This window comes from Elephas maximus, chromosome 5, assembly GCF_024166365.1.
Source record: "Elephas maximus indicus isolate mEleMax1 chromosome 5, mEleMax1 primary haplotype, whole genome shotgun sequence".
In the NCBI taxonomy this organism is placed as follows: domain Eukaryota; kingdom Metazoa; phylum Chordata; class Mammalia; order Proboscidea; family Elephantidae; genus Elephas; species Elephas maximus.
This window is the reverse complement of record NC_064823.1, coordinates 50945337-50968220: the sequence shown is the minus strand read 5'-3', so window position 1 is coordinate 50968220 and position 22884 is coordinate 50945337. Positions and strand designations below refer to the sequence as shown.

The 22884-nt window shown below is 37.2% G+C and overlaps 1 protein-coding gene across 3 annotated transcripts in view; it reads left to right on the top strand.

The window, feature by feature from the left end:
• Window positions 1-22884, top strand: part of BANK1 (B cell scaffold protein with ankyrin repeats 1) — a 376364-nt gene that overhangs the window by 148294 nt on the left and 205186 nt on the right. For all 3 annotated transcript variants that reach the window (XM_049885624.1, XM_049885623.1, XM_049885625.1), the window contains one exon: window positions 18887-19083. In XM_049885624.1, coding sequence (XP_049741581.1) covers window positions 18887-19083 — 197 coding nt within the window. The remainder of the gene's footprint in view (window positions 1-18886; window positions 19084-22884) is intronic.

Below are 22884 nucleotides of genomic sequence, written 5' to 3'. Positions count from 1 at the left end.
TGCTAATTGAGGTAGATGTCCAGGGTTCCCAGCCCTCAGCCCAGAAACTCCCTCAGGGAGTTTGAATGTGTCTATGAAGCTTCTGTGACTTTGCCTTGATCAAATTGCACTGACTTCCTCAGTATTGTGAACTCTTACCCTTGATGAAAGTTACCGCTTATCTGTTGTCTAAAAAAATATCTACTTAGTGTTTTTTCCTCCCCACCCTTTCCCTCCCTTGTAACCATCAAAGATTGTTTCTTTTCATGAGTTTTTGTAATAGTGGTTTCATACAGTATTTATCATTTTGGACTTATTTCACTGAGCATAATGCCCTCCAAATTCATCCAAGTTATGAGATGTTTTGCAGATTCATTGTTCTTTATCGTTGTGTGGTATTCCTTTGTGGTATGCACCATGGTTTCTTTACCCATTCATCTGTTGATGGACACTTAGGTTGTTTCCATCTTTTTGTTTTTGTGAATAATGCTGCAATTAGCATGGGTGTGCATATGTCTATTTGTGTGGTGGCTCTTATTTCTCTAGGTTGTATTCCTAAGAGTGGGATTGTTGGATCACATGGTATTTCTATTTTAAGCTTTTTAAGAAAGCATCATGTCATTTTCCAAACTGGTTGTACCATTTTAAATTCCCACCAGCAGCGCGTAAGAGTTCCAATCTTCCCGAAGCCTCTCCAGCATTTGTTATTTTCTTTTTTTTTGATTCAGTCAGTAATGTTGGGGTGAAATGGTATCTCTTTGTGGTTTTGATTTGCATTTCTCTGCCTAGCAATCAGAAGCATTTCCTCATATGTCTGATAGCCACCTGAATGTCTTTTTTTGGTGAAGTGTCTGACCATATCCTTTGTCCATTTTTTAATTGGATTATTTGTCTTTTTGTTGATGAGGTGTTGGATCTTCCCATAGATTTTAGAAACTAGACCTTTGTTGAATATGTCATAGCCAAATTTTTTTCCCAGCCTGTTGGTTCTCTCTTTTTACTCTTCTGGTGAAGTTTTTGATGAGCATAAGTGTTTAATTTTTAAAAAATCCCCAGTTATCTAGCTTATTTGCTGTTTGTGTATTGTTAGTTATGGTTTGTATCCTCTTTATGTTTTATATTAGGGCCCCAGCATTGACCCTATTTTTTCTTCCATGATCTTTATAGTTTTCAGTTTTATATATAGGTCTTTGATCCATTTGGAATTAGTTTTTGTATACAGTGTGAGGTATGGGTCCTGTTTAATTTTTTTACAGATGGACATCCAGTTTTGCCAGTACCATTTGTTAAAAAGACAGTCTTTTCCCTCACTTATGGACTTCGGGCCTTTGTCAAAGATCAGGTGACCGAAGGTGGATGGATTTACATCTGAGTTCTCAATTCTGTTCCATTGGTCAATGTATCTGTCCTTGTGCAGGTACCAGGCTGTTTTAACGACCAGAGATTTATAGTCTGTTCTGAGGTCAGATTGTATGAGGCCTCCTGCTTTGTTCTTTTTCCACAGTGCTTTACTTATCCGGGAACTCTTTCCTTTCCATATGAAGTTAATGATTAGTTTTTCCATCTCGTTGAAGAATGCTGTTGGTATTTGGATCGGGATTGCATTGTGTTTGTAGATTGCTTTGAATAATATTGACATTTTTCACAATGTTGAATCTACGTATCTATGAGCATGGTATGTTTTTCCATTTATATGTCTCTTTTGGTTTCTTGCAGTGGATATTGTAGTTTCCTTTGTATAGGTCTTTTACATCCCTGATTAGATTTATTCCTATTCTTTTTTTTTTTAGGTGCCATTATAAATTATATTGTTTTCCTGATTTCCTTTTCATAGTCCTCTCTGTTGGTGTATAGGAATTTGACTGATTTTTCTATATTTATCTTGCATCCTGCCATTCTGCTGAATCTATTAGTTTCAGTAGTTTTCTTGTGATACCTTTTGGGTTCCATATGTATAGAATCATATCTGCAAATATGGATAGTTTTACTTCTTCCTTACTAATTTGGATGCCCTTTATTTGTTTTTCTTGTCTTATTACTCTATCTGGTACTTCCAGCACTATGTTAAATAGCATTGGTGAATAAAGGGCATCCCTGTCTTGTTCCCCTTCTCAGGAGAAATGTTTTCAGCTTGTCTCTGTTGAGAATGATGTTGGCTGTTGGTTTTGTATAGATGCGCTTTATTATATTGAGGAATTTCCCTTCTATTGCTATTATAGTGAGAGTTTTTATCAGGAATGAGTGTTGGATTTTATTAAATGCCTTTTCTGTGTCTATTTAGATGATTTTTTGATTCTTTTATTTATGTGGTGGGTTACGTTGATTGATTTTCTAATGTTGAATCATCCTCGCATACCTGGTATGAATCCCACTTGGTTGGGGTGTATTTTTTTTTTTTTTTTTTTGATGTGATGCTGAATTTTATTGGATAGAATTTTATTGAGAATTTTTCATCTATGTTCGTGAGAGTAATTAGTCTGTAATTTTCTTTTTTATATTGTCTTTACCTGGTTTTGGTATTAGTGTTATGCTGGCTTCATAGAATGAATTTGGAAGTATTCTTTCCTTTTCTATGTTCTTAAGAGTTTGAGTAGTACTGGTGTGAGCTCTTTTCTGACTGTTTGGTGGAATTCTCAAATGAAGCTATCTGGGCCAGGACTTTTTTGTTGGGAATTTTTTTATTATTATTATTATTACTTTTTCAGTCTCTTCTCTTGCTATGAGTCTGTTCAGATTTTCTACCTCAGTGTGTGTTGGGTAGGTAATGTGTTTCTAGAAATGTGTCCATTTCCTCAAGGTTTTCAAATTTGTTGGAGTACAGTTTTTCATAGTACTCTGTTATGATCCCTTTTGTTTCAGTTGGGTCTGCTGTAATGTCCCCCATTTCATTTCTTATTTCGGTTATTTGCTTCCTCTCCTGTTTTTCTTTTGTCTATTTGGCCAATGATTTGTTGATTTTGTTGATCCTTTCAAAGAACCAACTTTTGGTTTTGTTGATTCTTTGCATTGTTTTCCTCTCAAAGAACCAATTTTTGGTTTTGTTGATTCTTTGCACTGTTTTTCTGTTCCCTATTTCATTTATTTCTGCTCTGATCTTTATTAATTCCTTCCGGAGGCTGTGGGCCTCTTTTACTGTTCTCTTTCTATTTGTTTGAGTTATGAAGATAATGTTTTGATTTATCCCTTTCTTTTTTTTTGATATGTGCATATATCGGTATAAATTAACATCTGAGCACTGCCTTTGTTGTACCTGAAAGGCTTTGGTATGATGTGTTTTCTTTCTCATTTGAGTCTAGGAATTTTTTGATTGCATCTTCAATTTCTTCTATTACCCATTGGTTTTTAAGCAAGGTGTTATTTGGCTTCCTTTTTTTTTTTTCCTTCCTTGCTCTTCCTAGTATTAATTTCTACTTAATACTGTTGTGATCCAAAAAGAAGCTTTGTATTATCTCAATGTTTTGTATTTTGTTGAGGGTTGCTTTGTGGCCTAAGATGTGGTCTATTCTGGAGAACATTCTATGTGTAGTGGAGAAGAATGCATACTTTGGTGCCGTTGGGTAGAGTGTTCTATATATGCCTATGAGGTCTAGTTGGTTGATAGTGGCCTTTAGACCTGTATCTTTGTTGAGTTTTTTTCTAGATGTTCTATCTTTTCCCAAAGTGGTATGTTGAAGTCTCCTACTATTATTGTGAAACTGTCAATTTCTTTTTTTAGTGCTGTTAGAGTTTGTTTTATATAGTTAGGAGCCATGTCATTGCGTGTGTAGGTATTTATTATGTTTATGTCCTCACAGTGGATTCTCCCATTAATCACAATATAATATCCTTCCTTGTCTTTTATGGTGAATTTTGTCTTAAAGCCTATTTTATCTGAGATTAGAATTGCCACTTCTGCTCTTTTTTGGTTGCTGTTTACTTGATTTACTTTATTTGTTTTTTCCCATTCTTTGATTTTTAAGATACTTATGTCTTTGTTTCTAAGGTATGTCTCTTGTAGACAGTGTATTGACAGGTCATTTTTTTTTTTTAATCCATCCTCGCACTCTTTGTCTTTTTATGTGTGCATTTAAGCCACTTACATTCAGTGTGATTATTTAGTTGGTGTAAGTTTATTGCTGTCATTTTATAGTGCTTTTTGTGTGTGTGTGTGGCTCTGCCATTTCCTTTTTACTTTTACTCTCCTGTGTTGAGTTCCTTTTGTTTGTGGATTTTATTTTCATTTCATTCATTTTTGTAGATTCAGTGTTTGTTGAAACTTTATGTTTTTCTTCTTTATTTTGCAGAGTAGGTTTGTTGACTTTCTTTGTGGCTACCTTGAAGTTTATCCCTATCGAGTTTGAACCAGTCTTTTATTATTTACTATCACCTTTACTTCCTCTCCATTTGAAAGTTCTGTACATACACCGTTTATTCCACCTTTTATTGTTTTGATACTTTTATCATTTACAAACTGATATCTCTGGTTCTCTGTTGTAAATCTTTTAGTTTTTTTTTTTTTTTCTTTTTATCCTTGAGAGCTCATTACCTAGGTTGGTACCTGGCTGATGTTGTCCTGTGTCCTAGAATCAGGTTATTGTCTGATGTTTTTGGTTCTGTAACTGAAGGACCCCCTTTAATCATTCTTGTAACAGTTTGTTTTTACTTATTCCCTTAATTTCTGTTTATCTGGAAATTGCCTAATTTCACCATCATATTTGAGTTACAGTTTTGCAGGATATATTATTCTTGTTTGGCAGTTTTTTTCTTTCAAGGCTCTGTATGTGTCATCCAGTTGACAACTTGCCTGCTTGCTTTCTGCCAAATAATCAGTGCTTATTCTTGTTTCCCCTTTAATGTGACTTTTTGTTTTTCACAAACTGCTCTCAAGATTCTTTGTCTTTAGTTTTGGTGAGTGTGATTATGATACATCTTGGTGACTTTCTTTTGGGGTCTTTTCTGTATGGGGTTCATTGAGCTTCTTGTATGGTCAGCTTTTCATCTTACATGATATTGGGGAAGTTTTAAGTCAGCAAATCTTCAATGGCCCTCTGTATGTTTGCCATTTTCTTCCCCTGTTCCGGAACTATGATAGCATGCAAATTTTTGCTGTTGATTATATTCCTCATAGTTCTTAGGTTTTCTTCATTCTTTTCTCTGATTTTTCTTTAAACAAAGTGGTATCCAAGTACTTGCCTTTAATTTCACTGATTCTGTCTTCCATTGTTTCAAATTTGTTCATGAAACCTATTATGTTATCTATTTCTGAAATCCTGTTTATCTTTTGGATTTCTAATTTCTGTTTTTGTATTATTTCTAATTATTTATTTTGACATTTCGTTGTATTATTTTGCTGATTCTTCCATTGTTTGTGTTCTCCCTGATTTCGTCTGTGTTTTCCTTATTTTTGTCTAGGTTTTCCTTGATCTTTTTCCTAATCTCTTGGAGATGTCTGAATACTAGACTTTTGAATTCCCTATCATGTACTTCCAATGCCTTTTCTTCTACCAGAATGTCATCTGATGTTTTCTTTTGGTCATGTACTGGAGCCAACTGTCCTTTTTTTTTTTTTTTTTAATATGTTTTGATGTTGTCCACTGCCTCTGAGACATTCAGGAATTATTTTCTTTGTTATTGATTGTAGGTTTGTTTGTTTCATCCTGCTTTTTTGTCTTATTTAATTATGTCTGGGCAGATGGGCTGGACATATTTTGTTGGTTGCTCATCCATGGGCATGATAGTTCTCACCACTTTGTCCAGGTGGGCAGGGCCGGTCACCTCACTATGGTGCAGCAGACAGATTCAGCAGAGGGGGAGGGGTGGGGATGTGTCATTTACAGCAGAAACTGTGGCCGGTGAGCAGGTCTGGGGGTGACGCAGTGGGGCAAGATCCAGGGGTCTGGAGGTCCACGCCTGTCCCACTCAGATGCACAGAGTTTGGTGGAGCCAGGCTGGGGCCATGTGGGGTGGGGTCCAGGGTCCACATCGTCCCAGAAGGGGCACAGTGCTCAGCAGGGCGGGGCCAGGGAACAGCACGGGTTGGGATCCAGAGGTCCAGGGTTCCATACCAGTCTCACTTGGGGCACAGTGCTCAGCAGGGCAGGGCCAGGGTACAGCCTAGGAATTGGTCTTGTGGTCCAGGGGTCTGTGCCAGTGCTGCTCAGGATGCAGCACTCAGTGGGGCAGGGCTAGGGGTTGGCATAGAGCAAGGCCCGGGGGTCTGGAGGTTTGTGCTGGTGCTGCTTGATGGGAACGGCATTCAGCAGGGTGTGGCTGGGAGTGGTGAAGGGTGGGGTCAAGGGTCTATAGGCCTACACAAGTGATGCTCCAGGGCATGGCACTTGGTATACATTGCAGATAGGTAGGGGGGAAGAGGATGTGATGTGAGGAGCTAGGTGTTAGAGAGAATGAAAAGAGAGAAAGAAAAACCAGCAGGTGGAGCAGGGAAGACCCATGGAGGCCATATGCCAGTGGCTCTCTAGCCAAGGGGTGCAACACAGTCCATCGAGAAGGGGATGGGGCAGTGTACTGGGCTAGGTGGATAGGAAAATGGAAAGGAAGGAAGGGGAAGAGGGAGGACAAACAAACAAACAACAACAAAAACTTATGGCACTGAGTGAACTGGCCATTGGGGGTTGGGCAGAACTGGGGTGGTGGTGAGCTAGTGTCTCTCTTGCCAGGTGGCATGGCACAGCCTCTCAGAGGTGGTGTAGGGCCTATATGGGAGGGAGAAGGAAAAGAAAGAAAGGGAAAGAGAAAGAAAAATAAAAATTATGGGGCTGATGGAGCTGGCTGGTGGAGGCAGGGTGGACCCATGGCAGCAGTGAGCTGGGGTCTCTCTGGCCAAGCGACCATGTCCTGTTGGAAAGTGGCAGAGGCAGTGTACAGGGCAGAAGTGTAGGGGGTGGGGAAACGTGTGTCACTTGTTATTGGGCGCTGTTTCCTGTTGAAATATCCATGAAGTTGCCCTCCCATACTCCCTGTCAAGGCTTGTAGGTGTCTGTGCTCCAAGATGGTGAAGCCATGCTGCGTTAGCTAGCGGGTGACTTCCACTCTATAGCTCTCCTGGTTCTCTATTCTCTGTCAGCTTCTTCTTCCATTCAGTGGTTAATCTAGTTCTTTAGCCCTTAATTTATGCTTAGGGTTCCAGGATTGACATTTGTATCTGTTTTACTTAGTTTTTCGGGTCGTTGATGCAGAGGGATGGCATAGTGCTACTGTCTATAGTGCCTTGTTGGCTCTGCTTCTCTAGAAACCTGCTCCTTTAGGTTAGCAGCCAAGCACGTTAACCATTTACACCATCCAAGTACTCTGAAATTATCTTAGTTTTTTTTTTTTTTGGTAATCCTAGAAAAATTGTGATTTTTGTTTTGTACTGCATGAATTCCTTCAGATTACCCATTTTCCCTTCTATGGACAGATACTGTCTTAAGGGAAGGAGCCCTGTCTGTTTTGTTCAAAGATGTTTTCCCAGTACCTAGAAGAGTTTTACACTCAATAAATATTCATTACATTAATTAATTAGTTAACAGACAACGAAGTCAACCATAGACGAAAATCAATAAAGCCTAGTTAGCAATAGGTAGAGACTAGTGATAGTTGAGCTCCACCAATGAAAAAGTGCTTCTTTGTAGGATTATAAGGCAGCTATTTAGATTGCTTTATCTCATCTTTCATTTTATTTTTTATCCCTTATCCATGGCATCTGCCATTAACAGAATGAAAAATTGGCATATGTGCCTTCTGAATCTGCTGCCCTGAACTGCCTGTGCTCAACCAAACACAGCACATATGTTCATCCTCTCTGGGCTGACCCAAAAAAAATGTAAGTTTTTCAGGTTCAATAGTAATAAGCTTCTCAAAATATAGGGTTAGGAAAAGAAGCATAAATATTTAGTAAGTGATAACAGAGAATAGACTCTAATATCCATTCATTTTAATAAGAAAAGTGCATGCATGGGTTGGCTTCAGTTTCACACACTCGCACATACACACGCAATGGAAAAGAGCTTTTTTTAAATGTCTTGAGTGAGTTCCTTAAGATACTTAATTTTTTGGCTATAGTGCAGGAATGATCCTCAAATCTAGAGTTTCTGTCCTCTGAATGACATAACAGGTTCAGAAACTCCCATATATCAGCCTATTACCAACACACTCTCAAAACACTTCCCCTACTTCTTTTTTCTTCAAATCATAATAAATTACATAAGTGTTTACTGTAAATTCCATGTAACCCACTGACTCTCACAGAATGGTTTTATTAATTTACTCTAAATGCTTGCATCCTTAACCAGACTATGTTTGCAATTTATAAACAAGTGTAGTTTCATCATGAATGCTGGCTGATATCTTCTTTAACATTAAAGAGTAAGACAAAGTGAAACAATGAAAATGTGCATTGAAACGTCATTTATTTTTCAATGATGTCAGCCTCTTTGTTGAATTTTATAATAATTTTTGAATATTGGAAGATTTTTGCAATTTTTTATGGTATTTACACTGAGAAAGCTATAAGCATATATACTTTTAAGTTGAATATACTTTATTAATATTTCACCATTGCTTTCATAAGTCTAGAGAAGAAACAAAACAACAATGTCCACATATGTAGTTTTTCCCTCCCTTCTTAAAGGTACTCACTTTTTTCTATATTGTACCATTAACAAATACTCGTAGAAGATCTTTGTAACGTCACTGCAGGGTTAAAGACTCATATGGCATTATTCCAGAGGAATAAGGACTCAAGGAGGTAGAAAAAATTATTTGCATTTTGCTACTATAGGCTCTGGAAACGCTGGTGGCATAGTGGTTAAGTGCTACGGCTGCTAACCAAAGGGGCGGCAGTTTGAATCCACCAGGTGCTCCTTGGAAACTCTGTGGGGTAGTTCTACTCTGTCCTGTGGGGTCGCTATGAGTTGGAATCAACTCGACGGCACTGGGTTTTGGTTTACTATAGGCTATGGTTTACCAAAACTACCGCAATCACCTCCTCTTCACCATTATCCTGTTGTTCAGAGGTCTGTAGCTCTGAATAGCTAAAATATACCCACACTTCTCTTGGGGCTCCTGACAATCAGTTTGAAAAGTGCTGGTCAGTAGATTTGTAAAGCAGCTGTGACCTACTGGATAGGAAAATCTCCAAAAATATCATATCCTGGTGTATAGAGCTGAGGATGTGTTGACTGTGGGGGTAACAGATGTAAACTGGGTTTACAGACACAATGGGTCAAGGAAAAATGAATACTCGTAGTGCAGTGTTAAAACATGCTGAATTGTAAAGCACGAAAGTGCCATTTAGGTTAATATCTCTTGCTCAGTGTGATAAGCTAAATAATGGCTCCATAAAGATGGCCATGCCCTAATCCCTAGAACTGGTAAATATGTTATTTTATGTGGCAGAAGAGACTTGGAAGATGTGATTAAGTTAAGGATCTGGAGATGGGGAGATTATCATGGATTATCTGCACTTCTCCATAGCAATAATTTTTGCCACCTTCTCTAATGAATAGTATCTTTCTTTCTACCTTGTAGCTATGTAGCTTTCAACCTGGCCTGGAATAGCCAGCCATCTGATTCCAACCTAGTCCATCTGGTTTTCACACTTTTGTTGATCCAATTTCCTGGCTTTCTAGGATCTCAGTCTATTTTCTGTTAAGATTCAGCAGAGACAAAGTCAGTAGTTTTCAAAAAGAACTGTTGTTATGAACATAAAGGAAAACAGCAAATACATATAAAAATAAAGTTTATAGAGATTTCTTAATTTAACCAGAGTTTAGCCACAGGTTGGCTGGACTGGTTAAACATGGAGCAGCCTCAATTCTTTTTATTGCCTTGTCATTATCTGGATTTGATGGTGGAAAATGGATTATAGGCAAAAGTATTCAACTGTAATGATACTTATTTTAGTTGACACCAATTCTAAGAAGTGCTAGTAAGATTTCATATGTCCCTTTGCTTCCTAGCGTTACCTCCAGATGTGGACTCCAAGCTTTCAGGCTGGTCATTTTGGCCTCAGGGTTTGCTTCAGTTTCTCATGCTAGTTGCTTTGCTTCTATCTGGTCATTCCTGGCCCAGGGCCTTGGATAAGAAAGTGCTTCACAGTGTGTCACCATAGATTCTTGCTCAGGGTTCAGACAGACCATCTTGTACCAATCTGCCATTTAGATGTTCTGCTGTTTTAAGTTCTTAGACTTTCTGGCTCTAGATGCCTAAAATCCCTACCATTGCACCTCTATTTGTTAGTTATCTTGCTTCCTTCCCTTTTTTCTATCTCCCTTTATTCCTTCTCCTCCTATTACTTCTACTGCAAATTTTATGGTGGATTCTATCCATCAGGGTATTAAGTGAGCAATGGACTCATTCTGCATTCAAGGTTACATGCTCCATTCACTTCTCATGCTTCTTATAAACTTGCCTTTCAGGCACTTTGCATTTCAAAACCTCAGTCTTCCAGAATTCTGTCTTTATAGTTTTACAAAACTCCTGAATTCTAAACATATAGTCACAACAAAATGAAGAATTTCGATGAAAACTTAAAACGTGCTCTCAAAGGAATTTATTTCATCTAGGAATGACAGAGTAAGGATTTTCCTTCCTCCTGGATTTTTCCTACTGTTTTGCCTAAGGCTGACAGGTGGAAAAATAAACAAGAGAGAATCAAGACCCCTAAGACTATTTTTTCTATTTGTAGAGTGGTTGCTGAAGTGGCTCTCACCACTTCGTTTGGGTTTTATCTTCATAGAGCCTAAACACAGAGGCAACCAGGGAGAACATCTCAGAATCTTGGATTTCTGGATGATTTGGGCACTCAGTGCCTCCTCTTCAGGCCCATGCCTTTTCTAGCCTCACCATAAGGAGCAATGCACAGGAAGTGCACCTGATCGCAGAACCTCCTTGACTGTGTGAAGGAAGGAAAAGAAGGCAACATGCTTTTGAAAATGCCTGGCCATGCAGCAATGGAAAACCAATTCTTTCCTTCCTCTTCAAAAGGGAAAGGGCTCTGTTTGCTTTAAAACCGTTACTTATATGGACACTGGTTTAGTATCTAATTGAAAGGTGTTATTATCCTCATTAAATGGTTGATAAAATTGAAACACAGAATGTTCAAGTGACTTATCTAAAATCATATTCTTAGTAAGTCTAGAGTTGGCATTTAACCCATGTAGTCTGGTTCCAAAACCCCTAATGTTTAAGGGGTACAGTATACTGCCTCTCATAATAAATAAGTGTTAAGTCTTAGAACTTTAGGGTTTAAAATAATAAATTAATTATTTTGAATTTACTTATTAAGAAGAAATCAAGGTTCAGTTTTATATAATGCAGACCAAAACCATTGCCGTGGAGTCAATTCAGACTCATGGCGACTCATGTGTTACAGAGGAGAATTGTTCCACAGGGTTTTCTTGGCTGTGATCTTTATTAAAACAGATCACCAGGCCTGTCCTCTCCAGCACCATTGGGTGGGTTCAAACTCCCAACCTTTAGGTTAATAGCGGAGTGCAAACCATTTGAGTCACCCAAAGACACAGACAGTTGACAAGGGAGATGCAAAATCAACTTCTAAAAGAATACTTTAGTAACAAGAATACAATTGCAACTATTAGTGAGGTGAACACAAAGTTGAAGTACGTAGTAAATTGTGTGTGTATGAACATCGCTCATACTTTATATAATATGACAGATATACTAACACCAAAATTGCAGTATAGGGCTTTGACCGGCCACTGTTTTGCTTATACATTTTCCCAATGTTATCAAAGTTTTATAAATATGATCACCTTGGCAGCATTTTTTTTTTTTTTTTTTTGCTTGAAATTCTAAATAGGATTATTTCAAATACCAGTAGGGTCACCCATGGTGGACAAAGTGGAGCTTCTGTACTAAAACAGACTAGGAAGAAAGGTTTGGCAGTCTACTTCCAAAAATTAGCCAATGAAAATGTTATGGATCACAACAGAACTTTATCCAACTTGCTTGCTTTGGATATGTCATCAGAGGGATCAAGCGTTGGAGAAGGACATTATATTTGGTGAAGTGGACGGCCAGAGAGGGCAAGGGAGACCTTCAATGAGGGGGAATTAACAAAATAGCCGCAACTGTTGAACTGAACACGCTGTCAATCATGAGGATGATGCAGGAGCTGGCAATGTTTTGTTCAGTTATACATAAAGTTGCCATGAGTCAGTCAATTTGATGGCAGTTATCTGTCTGTCTATCTATCATGTTGGTAGGATGGAAAATGACACTCACATGTTTCATATGTGCTGTTCCTCGCACAGGGAAATTGAAGTCATAAGCCCAGCAATGCTATGTATTTACAGACTTAAAGAAGTACTAACACATCATCAGATCTTAAATCCTTATGATGAAAAGAATCAAAACCATCACCTTTCTTCAACCTCCACACATACCCTCCTTACTTCTTTAATTGATATCTAATGAGCTCACCTGGGGAAAATTACCTTCTAGAAAGTCTGTTGGCTTAAACTGTCTGTAACATGGCAAATAAAAGAAATATATAGGTCAACACAGTGGTTAAGAGCTACGGCTGCTAACCAAAAGTCCAGCAGTTTGAATCCACCAGCCACTCTTCAGGGACCCTGTGGGTGGTTCTAGTTTGTCCTATAGGGTCGCTATGGGTTGGAATCAGCTTGACAGCAATGGTTTTTTTTTTTTTTTTTTTCTGACTTTAACCTTTTCTTTTTATAAATGAGAAAATTGAAGTCCAAGATGAAGAAAGAACTTTCATAAAATCCACAGATTGAGTGACTGAACCAGGATTAGAATTCAGATCTCCTGACTTCTAATCGTTTCTTTGTTATAGGCTTCATTGTCTCATACTAAAGTGGTCCTCCTACTGTGAGGGAATAAGTATTTACAATTCCAGATAACGTTTTATGAAAACAAGTGGATCAAGTGGTCATGCCCTTCCAATTTCCATTCTTTTCTTTTTTTTAATACTTATTTACTAAACTTTGGTTTATTCCCATTTTATCATTCTGATAAGCTAGGTTAATCTTTTGAAAGTTTTGGTTTGATTACTTTAGTGTAATTATTGGCTGTCTTTTTTATAGGGATTGTCTGTGACCATTTAGAAATGGCTCTGCATATAATCACAAACAAATTATAAATTTCTTTACTATATGACAACTTTTGTTTTATTTTTTAATTTGTAAAAGAAGTGAAATTGGACATACCTTGAAAAATTCCCCCTGATAATTTTATTCTACTACTCTGAAAATAACATTTGACAGACACTGGCCAACATAATTGAGACTGAAAACTTATATCGCCCAGGAAAAAGCAATCAAAAGCAAATTGGCCACACTTTAGTGTGAATTATGGCTTCACTGTTTACAACTTTATAATAAAAACAGATGCAATGATTCGTGATTAATTCAGTGAAAATTGCCATGAAAAAGAAGCAGTTGTATACTTTAGATTAAGCATACTCTAAAAGGTTTTTTCCACTCCTAAGGAATCTTTTATTGTAACCCAGCAAGGAACATTGTAAACTGTTTGTGAAATACATGATATGAATGTAAGAAAAATAACTCAAAAGGTGGTAAGACTAATGCAATGTATACTTGTGATTAGGATGTACAAGATTTTGTTGCTCCCACTGTGACAACAAGACAAGCAAGATGACATTAAAAATCATAGTTTTTTTTAAACCTAGTAGAATGCTGAGGACAAACAAAAGCATAAATGAACTAAATTCCAAAAAGAGATAAATCCTTCATAAGAGAAAAGAAATTCATGACTACTTTCATGCCCAACAGAAACACAGGGTAAGGAGAAATCACCATAGATGAAGGATAAAGAGAAATCAGCTTAATGCTTAAAAACTTTACTGGCTACATTTAGCCTAGTGTGATGCATAAGAATCGCAAAGAGCCCCAGCTACAGAGTGAGTTTGCACTACCCACTAAGGCTTTTCCAGAGGCCATTAGGAGTGCACACGCAGGGCTGGTGTGCCAAAGCATAGGGGAGAACAGAAGAGATGAGAGAGATCCTTCAAAAACTCTCTGAGCTTTTCCTGATGGCCGGCCAGTGCGTACCGCAGAGTGGGAGTGGGACATGTTTGCTGAGACAAATCCCTTCAAAGCAGACTGGACATTGACAGCCTGGAAAGCAGAAGCAGCCAGCTTCTGAGTGCCGAGGGCTGGAAAGGCTGAGAGGAATACTTCCCATCTTTTAGAACGGTGAGGAGTCTGCCTTAACTGAGTGTACTGTAGAGGCCCCCACAAATCTAAGAGAAGACTTTTGAGGTACAGAGATGTGGAGGAAGGATTGGAGAGCAAATAGAATCACCCAGTGACCCAAAAAAGCTGACAACCAGCCCATAAAACAGACAGAGGTCTCTAGAGTTGCAACAAGGCTTAGATCCCAAACTCTGCTGAGAAGAAGATTCTGATCATGGCTTCAAAACATTTGAGGCCAATGGTGAACTGAATCTAAGTAATGTTACAAGGAAGGACAAGCTCAGATTAGTTTGATTCAGCCTGCCACTGCAGTTGTCCGATTAAAGAAAGCCTTTGCCTTCTTCTCGGTGTAAACCATATTTACTTCAGTCTTTAATACAATGCCCAGTATATAATAAAAAATTACAAGGGTAACTGTTGCACAGCCAGTTGTTGTGACTGATGTCACTAAATTGTACACCTATTAAAAAGTTGAATTTGCAAATGTCATGTGATATATATTTTTACAGCATCAGCAACAACAATAAAAAAAAGAGTAGCTGCTGAGTTTATGTACAACTAAACATATTATGGATTTTGGTTTCTTGGTTTGGAGGTTTAGGATTATGGTTTCATGAGGTATCACAGTTAACAGGCCTAATATTTTTTAGTGCTTATGTTCTGCCTCCTGGTTTGTTGTGCTGTGCCTGGGGTCTTAAAAGCTTGCAAGTGGCCATCCAAGATTTAAAAAAAAAAAAAAAAGACATTGTTCTCTACTCGCCTGGAGAAACAGAGGAAGAAGGAGAATCAGGAATACGATGAGGGTATGGAATGTGTAGCTAATTGCCTTCATGAACAACTGCCTTCTATGCCATGAGGCCAGAAGGACTGAATGGTGTGGGGCTACCATTACTGAACATTTTCACCAAAGATTCTATATAAGAATTCTGATCGAAAAGGGGGTTGGGGTGTGGGGTCTGCAGAATAGAAATTCAAACTTGCATGGAATCCAGACTTTCTGGAGCCATAGATAGGGGCTAGATGAACCCCTAAAACAATTGCCCTGAGATAATCTTTAAACTTTAAATAAAAAATATCCCAGACGTCTTCTTTAAACTAAACAATGGTTTAGCTTAATTAGTAAAGAATCTCTGTCTTGAGTGTTGTACTTTTTTAAAGAACTATCTATATGGGATCAAATTAACAGCAGCAGCTCTAAAGGTTAGACAGGAAGCTTGGGGGGCACTGAGTTTACGTCAGTGGGGTTGGAGCGATTTGGAAAAGGAGGGTGAGGATGGTTACGCAACTTGAAGAAGGTAGTCAATGTCACTGAATTGTACATGCAGAAATTGTTGAATTGGTGTATGTTTTGCTGTGCATATTTTCAACAACAATAAAAAATAAAATAAAGGAGCCCTGGTGGCTACTAACTGAAAGGTTGGTAGTTCAAACCCACCAGTTGCTCTACAAGAGAAAGATGTGGCAATCTGCTTCTGTAAAGATTATAACCTTTGAAACCCAATGGGGCAGTTCTACTCTGTCTTATAGGGTCACTGTGAGTCGCAATTGATGGCAATGGGTTTTGTTTTTGGTTTGGTTAGGTGTGTTTTTTTTTTTTTTTAGGTGAAAATATAAAACAGTATGGTTCTATTTTCAAGTTACTACTTAAAAGCCCAAACTAGCTTAGTGCTCTGAATCATAAGAATACCTTTGTTGATATGAGTACCTTTATTCAAATACGAATATAATACCTATCTCTATGTATCTATATATGTGTGTAAAGTATGATATACACATACTGATTGTGTTTAATTTGGTGTTCTGCATAAATAATGCTACAGATCAGGATTTAATTGGCATTAAAAATAATATAGCTTGTGTGAATCTTGTCAAATTCTTTGGAAGGCTGAGTCTGTCTTATTTTACTCAATTAAAAAAAAATTAAATGGGAAATAGTTTAGTTATCAATCACATGCATTAGAAGACTAAAGCATTTCCTGTTCAATGAAAATAAGCAGGCCAGATAATCCCATCCAAGACAATGAAAATGGCTGCTGTAAATTATTATTTTGACAATTTGAAAATGATTCATTATCTTACAAAGTACCAATTATTCTAGAGTCAAACTTTCTGCATGGTAAGGACTGTGGAATAGTGAAAATAACTGGGGATCCTAAGGTTGGAGCAGAGATAAATTAGAAACAGGATGCTTTAAACTATCTGATGCAGAAAGGAGAAAAGGAAGAAATCTAATATTTATTGAATACCTGTTATGTTTCCCCTGCCTTGTGAGACACTTTTATATGTTAAAATCGTTTAATTACTTCAATCTCCCTGCAAATTTGGATGAGGAAACTGAGGCTTAGAGAACTTAATAGCTTGTTGAAGTTCACCTAGTGAACATATGGCAGAGCTGACTCTAAGCCAGTGCTTTTATAACTACCATGGACTATATCGACCAAAGAATATGAAGATATGGTAATTTCAAGAAAATACATTTCACTTCAACAGAAGTAATCATTTTCTAATAGTCAGTGTTATCTAACCAAGAAATGGGCTGCCTTAAGAAGTAATGAATAATCTGTCGTGAGAGGTATACAACTATTAGATCATCTCTTATGAATTTTATGGAAGCAATTCCATTACTGGGTGAGAAACTAGAGAGATGTTCTTCAAAGGTCTTTCCATGTCTATAACTTTGCAACAACAACAAAAAAAACTCTCATGGATTAATGGATTTTAAGCTAACTTTGAAAGCAAAGTCAAGAAATGGAGAAAAAGAAGCCAGTATGCCAAGATGCAACTTTTCAAAGAGCAAGAGTGTAATCTTAAATTGCAGAATTCCTTCCTTTCATGTGTCTGAAAACGTGGTTTCAGGATATAAAAAGACTGCCAAGTAAGGTACCCTGAAAACCCATGATCACTTGTCACAGTCCTTGTTACTCTTTCTGTATACAAAAGTAGAGAGGTTCTTAATGAAGTCTGTTGTTTTTAATGTTACATTACATTAAACTTGAGGAATTTACTGGCAGAAAAGGTTGCTGAGGTCAAAAGGCATGCATTTCTATAGTAATTAAACATTTAATGAAAACGCCTTAGGCTGCAATGACAGTTGTTTAAAAGTTGACTGGAATAACAGCATGAAGAAATAGTGATTGAAACACGATTGGCACAGGATTTTTTTAGTATAGTATGGCAGAGAGAAATAATGAAGGGTAGGTAAAAATCTGACATTGTCACTTAGATATTTTTCTTTATTAACTTTGGCCTAGTTTAACTGGAGCAAAGCATTGTCTTTTTATAACACATCCCAGTGAAAATAAATGGAAAATTATATCTTAATACCTTTTTAAGAAAATGCATTTTTTTATTTTCAAAATTGAATTCTTGCCTTAGATAGACATAGCTCAGATTTACATTGTAAAGTTTCAGCTTTCACAAGCTTATCTCCACCTGTCTTCATAAAATATCTGGTAGTTTTTGTCCCACTACACATCATAGAATAAAAGATAAGTGCATTTGTTGTTGAAATATGACATCAATCTACCTATAGCCATTTAGTTCTACCACATTACGAAGGATGAAATTTTTCCCTACAGTAAGTACTCAGTGTATGCTGAAGAATTCTGTTTATTGTTTGTTTTGTTTTGTTTTCTGTTAAAGCATACCAACCATCAAGCTGAAGCGCCCGAGTGCACTGAACCCTCAAGGTTTAAGATTTAATCCCTCTTTTTTTTATTGGTTTATTTTATTTTATTTTTTGGTCTTCTGGCACTACAAAATAACAAGAGGTAAATAAGGCTATGCAGATTCACAGTTTTAAAAAGTATCATGAGGAGGCTCCTTGGCACTGCTTTAGAATTTTGCTGGAAGACTGGAACTGCCTTTAGATTTGTTGCGTTTGCTTCAGTTGCTCCAAGTCTCCATTGCCTGCCTCTGATAATGCTGCAACGATTAACATAAATTGTTGTTTAATTTCTATAAGACATTTTTTTCAGCAGCATGTGAAAGTATAGAATAATAGCAAACCATCACTCATCAAGCTTTGTTTTTTTTTTTGTCATTAGGATAACAATTCATGTTCATCATTTTATAGTTATGTATAATTAATACATGTCTTCTAATTGAGAGTTAATAAGTAATTATGAAGTTCAACCTCTAAAACATTGATGTGAAATTCTGATGGAAATTTCCATACTTAAGATATTTATAAGAGTGCTCACCTTTATTTTCTGTTGTATTACTTTTTAAAGTAAAAAACATCATACAGAAATCTAATATAACCCCTCCAGGGATTTCCATGTTTGTTTCAACCTCAGAAGGAACAAAGTAGGCATGGTAGTAGAAAAAACAAAAAGATCTTATACAGAGGAACTTGAATTTTGTTGTTTGACTAATGTCTAAATATATTCAGAAGGGGTAAGTGCAACATACTGTCTTGTTTGGATTTGTTTTCTTTACATTTAAGAGGTTGATATGCTTTCTAAATTAAACTTAGCCTACAAATAAGAGTGGAGAATTAATGCTAGTGAGGATATTAGTTTGTATTTATTTTAAGATGAGAAATAGAAAGGAAAAAAAAAGTCTACATTCCTACAACCCCTAATGGTTTCTTACGTGTAAAATCACACTGTAAGTCTGATCTACTTTGTGGGAATTACTTTTAGGAATAGATTATGTTTGGCCATTTCTTACAGGATTGCAAATACAATTAAAAAATTAAATCCTATTAATTTTTGTGTTTACAGATAGTCATTTCAACGAACTTCCAACTCTTCTCCACTGTGCAGCAAAATTTGGCTTAAGGAACTTGGCTCTTCATTTGCTTCAATGTTCAGGAGCAGCCTGGGCTTCTAAGATGAAAAATATGGAGGGGTCAGATCCAGCACATATTGCTGAAAGGCATGGTCACAAAGAACTCAAGAAAATCTTTGATGACTTTTCAGTAAGTTTTTTTTTTTTCTTTCATTTTATCTTCAAAACAGTTTTTATAATGTAATTGTGTGTGTGTGTGTGTGTACGTGAGTGCACACATGTTGCTCATTTGAAAATGATGCTACTGCACAACTAATGAGTGGTTTTTGTTGATCCTGAGTCATCCACTGTCTTGAAAAGCATTTTGTGAGGTTAGTCAACTTGTTTTAGTATTGCAATCAACCAACTTTGACTCCATACTCCCACCTCTAAGTATTCATTTTTGAAACCTACTTGGCCTTTCTGACTTCTATATTAAAAAGCAGCAAAAAAAATCCATTGCTGTCAAGTTGATTCTGACTCATAGCAACCCTATAGGACACAGTAGAACTGCCCCACAGGGTTTCGAAGGCTGTAATCTTTAAGGAAGCAGATTTCTACATCTTTATGCCATGGAGCAGCTGGTGGGTTTGAACTACTGACCTTTCAATTACCAGCCCAGCGCTTAACCACTGCACTGCCAGGGCTCCTTCTATTTAGTTGATTTGATATTGAAGAGGAGATAGTAAGAAGGGAATAAAATCGAATTACCTTTACTCTTTTGTTCAAAGTCTAAATAAGACACTATTAAACACATGAAAACAAATTATTAGGTTAAATCCAGAAAAAAAAAATGATTGCTGTTGATTGGATTCCGACTCATAATGACCCTGGAAAGCCTGGTAACATAGCCGTTAAGAGCTAGGACTGCTAACCAAAAGATCAGCACTCAAATCCACTAGACGCTCCTTGGAAACCCCTATGGGGCAGTTCTACTCTGTCCTATAGGGTCGTTATGAGTTGGAATCGACTTGGCAGCAGGTTTTTAGTTTTCAAAGAGACCTTATAAGACAGAGTGGAACTGCCCTATAGGGTTTCCAAGGAGCAGCTGGGGGACTCAAACTGCTGACCTTTTAGTTAGCAACCAGACTCTTAACCGTGTGCCACCAGGGCTCCAATCAGGTTAAAGGAATACATCTTCTCATCATTCAAAGAGCCTGATTAATAAAAAGTTAATTCACGCTGTTTAAATTTGCTTCTCTTAAGTGATGTCTTCTCTATCCCTGTTAAGTCCCATTTCCTTATGTAGGTTGAAACACCTAATTTCAGAAGGCCTCTCAAAGGACGTAGTTTTGTAAGCATGCAACCAAATAGAGATTTTATAAAGAAGGGATAATGCCTTGGTATGTAAAACACAATTTTGGTGTCCATAATTTTGTTTAGAAAGGCAACAGCTTTCTGTTTGTAACAAAGGTATGCACAATTTGCTCCAAAAAGTGAGTTACGCTTCTGATACCTGTTGCCGTCAAGTGGATTCTGACTCGTAGTGACTCTGTAGGAAAGAGTAAAATTGCCCCAAGGGGTTTCCAAGGAGCGGCTGGTGGATTCAAACTGCTGACCTTTCGGTTAGCAGACTTACCTCTTAACCATTGTGCCACCAGGCAAGTGTAATAGGGCAGTGATTTTGCAGGTTAATATGTCAAATTTGTCTTTGGATTCTAAAAAAAGTAATAATTTTATTGCCAGTGAAGTTTATATAGTACATTGGAATGCTATAAATGTATCTGGTTGTTTTACCATTTATTCTAGTTATTATATAAAGTCAATCTGATACTGAACTTTTAAAGAATTGTTACTATTTGTGGTTCCCAGAGAGTAAAATGACAACTGATGTAACTTCTTTCCATTTGTAAGAAGTAGAGAAATACTTATCAGAAGAGCATGGCTATCATCCACTATCTGGAAGGACAGTAGGAAGTCTTTAAAATAAATACAGAACATAAAAATTTGTAGTAAAATTAATGAATTGCTGATTTTAGGCTATAGAATTCAAATCAGGAATAAGCATTATTTTTAATCCTAAAAGGATTTTAAATAGTGAATCTCATGTATATATTCTCTGTCTTGATTTGATAAATGCATTAATTTTTGTAATTATTCTTTGCATATAGTCATTGACCAGGGCAACATGGCATCTATCTCAGGTAAGTAAATGAGTCAACTCAGCCTTGGACATTTTCCCATATCATCATTATTTGGTACAGTCTGGATGCCTGTCTCCAACTCTGTACAACCATATTCCTGAATTTTTAGCTACTAGTGAACTTAAGTTAAAAACTTCCCTAGAAACCTTAGCATCCAGGGACACTTTCTAAGATAAACCCTGATTTCCATAGAGCGATGCTTCCATTTCTTGCTCTTCAGTGAGGCTCAGTTTTTGACATGAGGTAGCCCCATGTGAACAACATGGGCTCCATAAATAATGTAATACTAGACAATGATTGGAAACCCTGGTGGCATAGTGGTTAAGTGCTACGGCTGCTAACCAAAGGGTTGGCAGTTCAAATCTGCCAGGCGCTCCTTGGAAACTCTATGGGGCAGCTCTACTCTGTCCTGTAGGGTTGCTATGAGTTGGAATCGACTCGACAGAACTGGGTTTGGGTGGTTTTTTTTTAAGACAATGATGACAGCAGGTACAAATGTAAGTACGAGGGTAGGAGGTGACGGTTGACACATGTAGGCAATAATTTTTTTTTTCTTTCCTATCTTTTCAATATTTACACCTCCGCCCCTGCACTAAGACCATGGACAGGAGTTAATTGCTATCATTGTCTATATCTGACTATTTACTCTTTTATAGTGGCTGCATTCTCATTCTGCAGTTATACATGAAAACTATTCTGTGACATTTGTTAAACGATTTTATATATCCTCTCTCTTTGTGAGCTGCTCTGTTCTGCCGGAATATTAACCCTTATAGGTAGGATAAATACATTATTTTGTGAACACTCTGCTGTTAGCAAGGATGTGCCTGTAGCTATCGCAAGGGTCATCAGCTCTACAGGTGAATTTTACGACTGTGGATAACTTTAGGTACCATAATTTTGCAAGCCACCGAAGGCCTTTTTGCAAGTGTGTGGTTAAAGAAATTGGAACATGTGTGTTTGGATAGCTTGTGACACACTTGGAAAAGTGTGTTTCCTGTTTTGGTTTATTTTCGACAAAAATTACTCTTATAATTATCAATTTTATTTATACAAACCCAGAAGTCATATCCTCTTCAGTGAAAGTGTGGCATATAACTACATGGTGACATTCTAAATTGTGGTTGTTATTGTTGTTTGTTGCCATCTGGTTGAGTCCAAGTCATGGCAACATTAAGTGTAATGCAACAAAATGTTGTTCGGTCCTGCACCATCTTCGTGATCATTGGCTGGTATGTTTTCATCTATTGTTGTGGCTACCATGTCAACACATCTCGTTGAGGGTTTCTCTCGTTTTCGCTGACCCTCTACTGAACACGATGCCCTTTTCTAGTGATTGATCTCCATGTCTTCTTAAGAATATATCTAAACCTACTAGAAAAAACTGTGCAAAATCATTATGCTGGTAAAATACTTGTTTCTATAGAAATATTTGTATAGTTTTAGTGTTATAATCACATTATGGTAAATCGCATATTATCCCGTGCATTCAAATTTTCCTGAACTATTCCTTCAGAAGAGTTGAAAGGATAAGATAGCCTTTCATGTTTGAAATTGACAATCTGCCAGTGGGCCATACTTCTCTACCGAAGAAATACATATTTTCAAATTCAGACAAATTTTTTTGCTTCCAGTTGATTTTCTGATTTATTCACTTCTTCCTAATTCCCCATCAGTGAAACATTGTTCATTTTAGTATCTCACAGGGAGTTATAATGCACTGGATCTGGGCATCACTGAATAAAGTGGGCAGAAGGAAAAAGCCAATAACGACTTAAAAAAAAAAAAACAGAAAAAAGAAAAGCATT